This window comes from Cyrtonyx montezumae, unplaced genomic scaffold, assembly GCF_038088225.1.
Source record: "Cyrtonyx montezumae isolate F1298 unplaced genomic scaffold, pur_monq_1.0 scaffold_10, whole genome shotgun sequence".
NCBI classification, from domain to species: Eukaryota; Metazoa; Chordata; class Aves; order Galliformes; family Odontophoridae; genus Cyrtonyx; species Cyrtonyx montezumae.
The window spans coordinates 27,409,076-27,420,421 of NW_027071826.1; the positions used below are offsets into that span (position 1 = coordinate 27,409,076).

Here is an 11,346-nt window from a genome sequence, read left to right on the forward strand (position 1 = left end):
TTCATCCATGTCATTGATGAAGATGTTTAATAAGATCAGAATGGCTTACCTTTCGTGTTTCTGTCACCGTTGCTGAAACATACAACCTACCTTCTCACTGTGCTCACATCCACTGTTGGGTCTCCATAAATGTTCAGCAATGAACATTCAGCTTCAACGAATGTCTGTGTGTGCAATTTTTTCTGGAGAAATTCAGTTATAGTCGTTTGCTTCATACGCACTTCCATGTCAGATACCATTTTGTCAGACTGCCCCTCTGCTGCCAACTGTCACATGGCAACAGAATTTAACAGAATATTGTTGGGAAGGTTCAGTCTCAACTGGCATCCCACAAACATGCGCCTCTGACATTGTGGGTCAACACAGTAGAATAGGAGGCTTTACTTTCAGAGCAGCCCTTTTATAATAATAGCAAAAATTGTCATGTTTGGATTTTCTTCAGGCGTGGCTCTATTAAATAGGAAATACAAAGTTGAATAGCACCCGAAATGTTGGCTAGATCTGGATGCATGCTTTGTTGAGAAGAGGAAGGCCAACTATTCCAGTTAAGATCTTTTAGTCCTTATTGGCTGCTTCTTGGCCGTAGTTTTCCATCAGCTGTAGTTACGAAATGCTGATCTGTCTGTGTTAGCTTATTATCTGCAAGTAGTTTATCCTCACTACGGTTCTGCAAACAGAACATTCTGATGTACTCTCCGGGGATGATAGTACAAGCAGTAACACCCAGAGCAGGACCAGGCCCACTCCCAGGCAACTTTTGATGATCTCCAAGTAGGAGACTTCACAGCCTCTCTTGTCAGCCTGTGTCAGTGTTCAGTCACTCTCACATAATTTTCTGACAGTCAGACAAATCCTCCGATGTTTCAGTTCATGCCCACTTCACTCAACAATGCTATAAAGTACCTGTCTCTCTGTTTTCTTTATACACTCCCTTCATGTGTTTGTATACATCGATAAGATACCCCCCAAAATAAGTTACATGGCAGTATCCTGAACTGTCACTATTGGCAACTGTGATCTTTTTGTGCTGTCTTGCAGTGCAGATGCGTGTTCATGACTCTGTCCCCTCTCCAGGTACACTGCACTGTCTTTTTAAGCTCTTTTCAAAACCGTGATGTTTCAGCTTGCTGTCAGTAGCATTTTGCAATAGACGTTCCAGCTGTGCTTGAAGGAGCTGCTTCATTTTGCCAGGCAACTTTCATTTTTTTGGCTATTTACAAAATTTTGCCAGCAGCACTGGAATAGTGGCAAGAAAAAAAAACAACCATGGAATGGTAGACAACTGGTTTTGGTGTTTAACAGGGGGACTGTGTTAATTGGAAGAAACATGGAAGCAGCCATGTGAAAACATAAATCTACTCTTCCAGGGGAGGAAAGATCTTGTGGTAGTAAGGTTTGAAATTCTTGGAATAGTTCTGTTTAAGTAATTCTCTTTAACAATCGCAATATTTTTGTACTGCAATCCAGTGTATATCAACCTTGTTCGGTTCTTGCCCGATTTTTATTTATTTAGTATTTGGGGTGAGTCCTAAATGATCTGAACAGTTGGAAGCATTGGAGGGGCTTGTCAGACTAAAATGAAGTAGAAAGATGAAATCAAGGACACCAAGGGAACAAAACAGAATGGATAAGAGTCAAATGTGAGAACAGAGAGATAAAAGAGATAATGGTCTTAAATCTTTTTGATATGTCAACGAGTATAGTTGGATAATTGTGCAGTACGTGCATTACTGGGAATGATTTAAAAATACAAAAATTTGTGTACCAGTGGGAGAGAACTTAAACCCAGAATTCAGGTCATTGTTCTGTGTTGTTCTCTTATTTAATTTTTTGAATCTTTTCTCTACATTCAGTTCTACTGTTATGGCCATGTAAATCTGCCAGATAATAATAGTTACGTGTAGAGCCATTAGGGGGCCATATGTATCCAGCTCATTTATAGCCTGCAGGGTTGTTTGTTTTGTTGTTTTTTTTTTCAAATAAATCAACTTGAAAAACCATAGCTATGTATACAGCCTGTTTAAGTATGTAATCTTAATTTCTTTCCTTTGTTCAGCTTTTAATGGCTACATCTACATGTTGAAGATTGTCGTAATTGGATAATACTCCTTTTGGGGTTGCATTGTGTCCTCTGTGTTAAATGATGTATATTTAGGAATATTTAAAATCTTGACTATATTTTCATTTGTATATCCATGATCCATTAATTTCATAAAACTACATAATAGTTCATATTGTTACTATTTTTCTAGTTTTAATATTCAGACAATTACTATTCCAGGTGAACATTTATCGTGTATAAAATATCAGAGAAGAAGGCTCAGCTTACTGCTGTCACACAGATGTGCTGGTCAGACCATCCCAAACTCGGCAAAGGCACTAGAAAAATGAGATACAGATAACTCAAACCGATAAGCTCATTGCATAGCACTGAACATAGTCTAGTTTAGTCTAGTTACTCTGTTCCTCATGCTTTAGCTGGTTTATTTAGAGAGAGCTTAACGCTGTACTACGTAGACATAACTTCTGTTTCAATTTGTACAAACCATATAGTCATTCTGTTCTTCAGTTTTCTTCTTTCAAAAAGGGTGTAAGACTTGCTTATCTTAAATTAATATCTCTGAGATGTGAATATTGCAAGGAGAAAGGCCATTTAAGTGTGGAAAGAATATTTACCTTTAATGTAAATATGATGTAATGCAGATATTAAATTCCCTTGCTGGAAATCAGTCAGAAGAACAAGACTTTAGGCACTGCTGAATATTTGAACTACCTATGTTATGTCTTAGTAGGTAAGCTCATGAAAGGGAAAATGTTAATTATTCATAGTGCTTTGCTGTACCATAAAACTCGATTTATTGAGACTATAATTTGTTCAAGTTGCATGTAGTAGGAAAATATATCAGAGGTAATTAATTGTATTCAGGATATGATGAGGTAGATATATCCATAGAGAACAATTGAAAACAGCAGCAGTGTGATACTGATTGCTTTTTTTGGGGGAAAAAAAATCTTGTCCCATTTCTAAATGTTAACAATTCAGAGAGAAAAATTCCCACTTGGGAAGAATGCTTTCCAGGTTGCTTCATTGCCAGGTGTTTGACATTGAGGGGAGCCTTAGATGAATGAAGCTTATGGCAGCTTTTGGAAATGACCGACTCCAGGGAATCTCTGCTTCCTGCTGTGAAAGTTTCTATTTTCAAAGCACATCAGTTTCAGTGGGAATGTTCCAGTGGTCCCATATGCTACTTCTGACAGAGGGAAGTTTTTAACCTGAATATGAGACAGCTACTGAAGAGTTTCCCTTGCTGCTAACAAAATGAATTTCAATATGTTGCCAGCGAACAAGCAGTATGTTCCCAACTTCTGATGGAATTTAAGTCCATCAATTATTAATGGAAATTTTGCTTTGTTTCTCTTTGTCTTTTCCCTTTTAACTCCAGTACCTGCTACTGATAGGACCTTGTGGGTTCTGAGACTGAAAAAGAATCATCTAAACAATATGCTAGTTTGCTTTGAAACTCTTGCTGTATTTTCCTCCCCTCCCTTGTATGCTCTCTCCTTGACCTAGCAGCAGGAAGCCTTTGTCTGAGGTGTTCATCTGGAACAACTTTTCCACACTTGTTTTCATGTTCTGTTAGATTACAGGGCAGCAGGCCTACCTTTGAAGCTCCCTTCTCTTTTGTTTCTTTGCAGTGCACTCCAGTAATTAACTTTGTCCTTCTTTTATTTGTTCCAGTCAATCGCAGTCCACTCTGCTGAGCATCTTCTCCCAGGAGTACCAGGTTAGAAGTTTTCTCCTTTGTGAGGGTTGACAGGTGCCTAATTGAATGATGAATGTCCCTTTATTTCTTTGTAATTGAACTGCCAGCTTTCTGATTGGTTTGGAGGATGTTCCCTTTTCCACATCAAGCACCGCCTGAGTCTCAGTGGATGGCTGCCAAGCCTACCCATCCATCTGTCTAATAACATCTAGCCTTTGCTTATTTGGTGGACCTGTAATAAATTATGCTAAACCATTATTATTCTGACAATAATAATTTCCCTGTGTTGCGTGGTTCCATGTGCTAAATGTTTGCTGACTTGCACTGTCAGTGCTGCTTTCCATTGCTGACAGAGATGATGATAAATGACCATTGCCGGAGTGGCAGAAGGCAAGAGAGGCAGAAAATGGAGTCATTTATCATGAGATGACAGGTGTCAGTCAAGTGGCAAGTCTCTGTGGAATTACTTTTTGTAGTTTTTCAAATAAGTTGTTTTTAAGCAATGTTCTTCCTGGTTAAAAATGCCAATTGAATTGTAAAACTAGTGTACACCAGACTTAGATGGAATTGAATTGAGGGAAAATTAATGGAAAGATTGAAAGAGCGAACAAGTTTTACTTTGCCCTCTGCAGCCTTCAGTAAACTTATTTAGATTCAATTATTGTGACCTTATTGGCTTTTACATATACGGTACATTGCAGTACACTCTGAAGACATTCATTTCCATTGAACATCATTTCTGTATAGAATTTTAAAACATAGTTCAGTTTGAATAACAAAGTGTAGCCAAGGCACATGTTTGGACAGTCATGATTTCTGTGTTTTGATCTATGATGCACTTGTAAGACTGTTTTTTCTTTTGCTTTTCAAGAAACAAATAAAAAGAACACATGCCAAGCATCACACTACAGAAGCTGTTGAAACTTACTACCAAAGGTATGACCTCCCCAGCCTAGTTGGCAGTATTATCACTAATTTTTATCTTTAACTGTAAGTAAATTAGCTTATTAGTTTATGAAGATTATTTTCTATAAATATAAATTAACAATTTCTGATGAGTGTTACAGAACAGTTCACCTGAAAATGTTTATCAGCATACATAGAGAATACTTCAGATTTTGGTCAGCCTGATCAAGGAGAGTTTCACTTACTTGGCTTTTAGTCCAGATAAGCAAAGATTTTTTTTTTTTTTTTTTTACAGTGTATATGAGTGTATTCATTATATACAGCCCATAGTTTGTAATTACGTAATTTCAGTGTCAAGTCTAATATTTATGATAAATTCCTTGCAGGGAAGTTTGTTCTGTTGCAGTTGCTTGTACCTTTAAAAAAAATAGCTGTATTAAATGCAAAAGTTACATACTAAATTTCTGTATTGCCAGCTTTAATTTTTAAATCACTCCTGCTTTATCAACAGAAGTGTCAAAAATAGCTTTTAAGGGAGAATGTCGTTTATGATATTCTACAATTATTTATATCTTAAGCTAATAAAATGTTTACGACATCTTATAGTTTGTCTGTTACTTCCATATACTTTATTTAAAATATTGCAATGACATAATTGGGGCATAATGATAACTGGTAAAAATATGCAATTAAAGAATACTTTGCAGACTGACATATCTGAAGAGCTTGCATAGCAAGCAAGTTCGTACTTGTGATTACAGATGTCTGATATCTATGCTTAGTGTTAAACTGTATGAACCAGGAAAATAAACAAGAAGCTTCCATTTGGAAACAATTAACTTACTCTGTGCTTCTTCAGAATCATATGTTTAAACCTAAGCACAATCTAATTATATCAGACAGTAGTTTAGAAAGTCTAGTGTGAATTGTGCTCTTTTGGGGGTTTGATTTTCTTTTTTAAATAGTTGTATAGCTTTGTAAAAATTTATACTGGTTCACCTGACAGTTCTCCAGTGTTGATATTTGTGTAGGAAGAATACTGGTTTAAAATCTTGTTATTTTAATAGACATTAAATATGATACTTCATTTAATTATTTTAACTAGTATAATTTTAGTGAAGTTCCCTATGTTATTTGCAACTGTAAGAATCCTTTTCTTAGAACACATGCAAATAATTTAAATAATATTACTAGAACCGTTACATGGACTTTGACACACAGATTTTGCTTTTTGCAAAGCAGCTGTGTTGTTGGTGCCAGTTAGGTTGTAGGTGTGATTAAGTTTGGCTCACATCAGGTAGGAGTATTTGGTCTTCTGTCCCCTTCTCTGCAATCTGAGGTATGATGGCAGTACATAACTAATGCATTATGTATGAAGCCATATGATAGCTATGCTATTGCTAGATATTTTATATTGCAAAATATTAACATGGCTGAATAAAATGCACCTGTTTTAAAATCAGGTATGTTCTAGTTAATGTGTAGAAAACTGATCTCAATCCTCTTTTAGTAAATTTACAGTGTAGTATGTCTTGTAGTCTACAGGCACAGACTACCAGTTTGAGATGCTGCTAGTATAAACATGACAAACACGTTGACTACGCTTCTGTAGCATCCATCTCACAACTGTACAGTCTGTGATATGTTCCTTCCCACATACAAGCAAACAGTGCTTTCCTCTGCCTGAAAAGTTTGAATGTAGTCATATCCAGTTATCCTTGTTGCAAGAAAGCAGAAGTGCAGTATAGTAGAATAGTTCCTGCTGTTTTGCTCAGACTAGTATAGGCTTCAATTTGGACCAGTGCAGAGACAAGCTATAAGAAGGATCAGCAAACTTCAGAATAGTATTGCCATCATTATGTGAAATCTGTTAGTCCATAATGGAATTGCCAGTAGCACTCCTTTGTCAGCTCTAGCTGTGATGTTTGATCATCTGGGTGCATGTTTTAGCACATTAATCTCAAGCAAATCTCCTTGGTTAAGTATTTTGTTCTTTAACTGTCATTTTTCCCCCCACCAATATAAATTTTCAAGTGTTCAGTTTTACATGAAACATCTTATTTTGTGTTTTTACATGGAATTGAAATAGGTCCTGGCAATAAGTTTTTATCAGTTCCTCTATTTATTCAGCCTCAGAATAACTTGCAAACAAAAAGCCATTATCCTCCGTGAAGAGTTACTTATCAAGATGTTAAACCCATTTCACAGAAAGGTAAAATGATAATAATATCTGTAGCTAATGAGCAGAAGAAGGGCTTCTGATGAATAGATAATGACAGAACTAGAAAGGCTGTGGCCTTCTAATGATTTGTTTTATAAATATAGGATAAATGAGCAGGTTCAGATGTTGCTAACTATTGTTCTTTACTAGACTGTTGTGAAGCAGTGGCTTGCAATAGTATAACTTAATTCCATCAACTCCTGGAAGTAAGATCTTTTATAGATTCTAAATTCTTCTTTTAATATTTCTTCTAATATTCTTCACAATATTAATTTCATTCTTACACTCTGATTTCTCTGAAGTCTTTAGTATTTAAACTATTACCTACTATTACCTCAGTTGATAAAATCTGTGATTAAACTTCTAATTTCTTCTGTGCATAGTAAAAAATTGAATGAGATGTACAGTGATTTGCACTGTGTAGCTGAAGGTCACTTGGAAGTCAAAATCCTATTGGTGAATAATAGAGATTTTTGTTTTGCATCTTTAAAAAAATACAGGTATAATTTGTTTACAGAGCATTAAGTCATAATTTTTTTGAAAGACTGTTGTCTTGATTTATTGTGAGGTTTTGTTTTAACCAGTAACTTAAATCAGATTGTTGCACATTGCAAATGAACAGGAACCAGCGCAAACCATAACAAACCAGAGATTTTGTGATTGTTTAAAACATTTGTTAGAATGCTTCTCATGAAATATGCTGTACTGGGCTGTAGAGGAGTTACTTTTCTGTCTTATCTAGGTACCTCAGTGGGGTGATGAAAAATGCAGCTGCCCCTGTTTTACTGGAGCTGGCCAATGAGGTAGGAGTCTTTATTTTTTTCTTTAGTTTTCCAAATGTAAAACCTAAGGGCCACATCTATAGTGACTTTACTGATAAATGTAATTAACCTAAAATAAATGGTTTCCAGGCACATTAGACATTTAAAATTGTTCCCAAGTCTGTTAGTACTTATAACAATTAGTTAAAAAGCCTCATTTGTTAATATATCAGTTAATGTAATTAGTCCCCTAACTTTCAATAACGTGTAAGAAACGGAATTTTTATTTTGCTTGAAATTTCAGACTAATAGGTCTTTAACATATTTTACTAAAGGGTCCTGCATTGATTAATTGAAATGGCATCTGTTAACAACTTTTAAATAAGAAAACTGTTAAAACAAAGATTTTTGTTTTAATATAAAGGGTTAAAACAGTTCATTTTCCTGACTCCTCCTAATTTTGTTCATACAGAATAGAGGATGACTAATGAAAACTGCTTACTAGAAGACAATTAAGCAGAATAAATTCCTGGGTATAGTCATTTCCTAGAAAAGTTGGTCTGTGAAAAGTTTGGAATGGTTGCCATTAAAGTCTGACAAATTTATTGATACTGTTTATTAAGTACAATATGAATCTGGGGTGTTAAAATCTACTCTTTAAAGCACAACCTCAAAGAAAACAAAAAAAAGTTGAAAGACTGGTGGTGAGCCTCCTCCAAAAAAAAATCAATAAATTTATCTACCCTTTAAGTTTGAAAATATTTATTTACAATAATAATAGCAATCGTCCATGGAACTGCTTATGCAACTCTCAAAGAGATGAAGTATATGCTGTTTTTTTTCTTGTTGCATTTTAATAGAAAGTGTTAGAAGGAGGCAGAAAATGAGTGTTTGCATTAAAAATGATACGGCAGTATGAACATTAAGTGTTGCAATAGCAGCAACTTTTACATATTACATTAGTAAGAAAGAATGGTTTCTCTCACATGGACATTGCAGCAGCTAGCAAATGAGCGATTACCTGTCAATTACTAGAAGATATTAATGGTCTGTGAAGTGACCACATATCCTGATCATACTGTTAGCACAGAATAAAGAATTTAGTTCGTATTAGTAGTAACGTGTAGCTTTTTCTTTCATTCTTTTAACTATTACTGGAAGAAACAGGCCTTAAACTACATTCTGTTCTCAGAACATAAAGTATGACCTTATTAAAAATTTAAGTAAACAACTTGTTTCATTATATATTGCACCTATATTATACAAGAACTGTCTTCAAAATATTTCAAGCACGAAGTAATCTGTTACTGGTTCTTTGTATATTTTTTGCATTGATTTAGAGATTATGCATATTATTTCTATTCTAGTGAGCATATCTGTTTATATTACACTAATACGCCTTTGCAATACAGATCAAAGTTTTCTGCAGTTAAGAAATAAGCAAAAATTAGATCTAAGAGGAAAGGAAGATGTACAAAGAACATATCTGCTTCTGATGTCATGGTAGCAGGTGTATAAGAAGGGCAATGCATTTTGTGACTGCTGCCTAGTGTGTTAGTGAAATGTGGCAATAACCAGCACCAGATTACTGCTTCCAAACAATCAAGCTGCCATTTTTATATGATAGTTAATATTTAAATGATGTACTCTCGCATCTGCTGACAATTGATGCAATGGTAACACTTTATGAGTCAATATATATTTAATCAGTGGAAACTGTAAAAATTGATGAGAAAACGCAACATAGGTACATTACATTGCGTAGAATCTCTGTTAAATAAGAATAGTTCCCTATTACTATCTTTTGGGGTTGGTTACTGAAGTTTTCTTTTGAGGATTTGTGAGACTACTTTTAAGTTATTATTATTTGATTTTATACGTAGCTCCAATGGACTAAAATAAATCTTATTTCTGTTAGATAGGAATAATAAAACTAGTCACTGTTCTCTTCATACAAATATTTTCAAGTGAGAGTTGAAGCACTATGAATTTTACTTACATGCTAAATTCTGACATGAAGCATGATGGCCCTATTTCAAAGAAAGATGGACACATGATTAATATGAAAATTAGGGAGATGCAAGTACCTGAACTAATAAGGTAGTCCTTATTCAGGCTGGACTACCTTCAGTAATTTCACCATTTTTCATGTGTCAGCTCTGATGTGGGTTACTGGAAATAAGCAGCTCCACTGAAAGCATTTCTCTCTACTTGGGGAATTTAAGGGCATCCAAGTACAAACATATTTGGAAAAAACATATGCACAAATGAAACCACCTTTTTTATGAGCATCTAGTTAACTAAATCAAGCTAAATTTTTTTGTACTAGTATTGAACTTGAATACACGTCAAGAAAAAATTCACTGTGGCTATATATAAGCAAGTTTTACTGTCTCATAGTTAAAAGTTCAATGCAGTAAGGGAGTATTATAATGAAATCTAAAAAGCTTTTGTAATTTCAGGTAGAACTGCAACATACAATTTCTGTACATATAAAAAGTGATAAAGAGGAGGAAGAGCTTTATGAAGAAGGAAAACTTAAATTCTAAAAAAATTTTTTTACCTAGTCCAGCACATCTGTTGAAGTGTTTTATTCAGCAAAACTAAGAAAAATCTGCTGATGGTATTAAGGCTATGCGGTTTCACCTGATGGGAGCAACATATAATAAATATTTACAGCAAAATATCAGCATTTCTTCTTTTCCTTCAGAGGTAACCTTGCAAAAGAGATTTTACTGCCATCTCTTTAAAAAATAGTTCAAATAGAAAACATACAGACATAAAAACATTGGCTGCTTAGAATATCACTACTATATACTACTAACTTCTGATAATATTCAATATATCTTTTCTCATTTTATTTTTAATGTACAAGTAGATTACAGCATTGATGAGGTAACCAACTCAAACAGTTGCCACCTCTCTAAATTCCCTTCTATTTCTGTTGAGGTAAGATGGACTTTGCCCCATCTCTGATGGCTCGTATTGTGTTGGAAAGATTTCTACAAGAGCAGGAGCAAACCATCCGTAAGTGACTCCGGTATTTTTCTTCCTTTCTATTTTTTAAATTTTGGGATATTTATGTCTCAAACTTTTCTTCTGACTACAACATTAAAAGAAATTAACACAATGGTGCAAGTGAGCTAATGAGGGTAACATTTTAAGGCTGGTATCTTCAACAGCTAATCACAGTTCAACTGTATGTAAAAGGACCACCCACAATTTAATAGTACCTAAATGAATGCTTTCTTTTTCCTTCCTACATTTTTAGAATATATATCCTTTCAGTAAAATAAAGGGTGTGGAGCTCACACTACATTTAAATGATTAAAACTATGTATTTTAAAAGTCAGTAATTATCAAAAATAAGCGTTCAAAATAAACCTATGCTACTTTTAATTTTTTACAGCATTGGAAAAATACTCCTGCTAAAAGCTTTTAACTGATCTAAGTATAAGAAAATTAAAAAAAAAGACATGAAAGAAAAGCAAAGAATAGAGCTATGGGAGGAGGTTCAAGCCTAAATTAATTTGCCACTGAAAAAATACATTTTGTTATTTTCTCTGTGTCAACTGCATGATTAAAACCGGCTGTTAAGTGAGCTCTGGGGATGTGCTCGTAAAAGATTTATGAGTAATATTCAATGTGATATTCAAAGTGAGTCATGAATATCAGGGTAATTGCTCTCAGTGCT

At 34.6% G+C, this 11,346-nt stretch overlaps 1 protein-coding gene across 4 annotated transcripts in view; it reads left to right on the forward strand.

Annotated features, from left to right (window-relative positions):
• The window catches only part of CDIN1 (CDAN1 interacting nuclease 1), a 107,678-nt gene that overhangs the window by 17,689 nt on the left and 78,643 nt on the right, over window positions 1–11,346 (forward strand). For all 4 annotated transcript variants that reach the window (XM_065754313.1, XM_065754286.1, XM_065754295.1 and 1 more), the window contains exons 2-5: window positions 3,740–3,785; window positions 4,636–4,700; window positions 7,634–7,694; window positions 10,607–10,679. In XM_065754313.1, coding sequence (XP_065610385.1) covers window positions 3,740–3,785; window positions 4,636–4,700; window positions 7,634–7,694; window positions 10,607–10,679 — 245 coding nt within the window. The remainder of the gene's footprint in view (window positions 1–3,739; window positions 3,786–4,635; window positions 4,701–7,633; window positions 7,695–10,606; window positions 10,680–11,346) is intronic.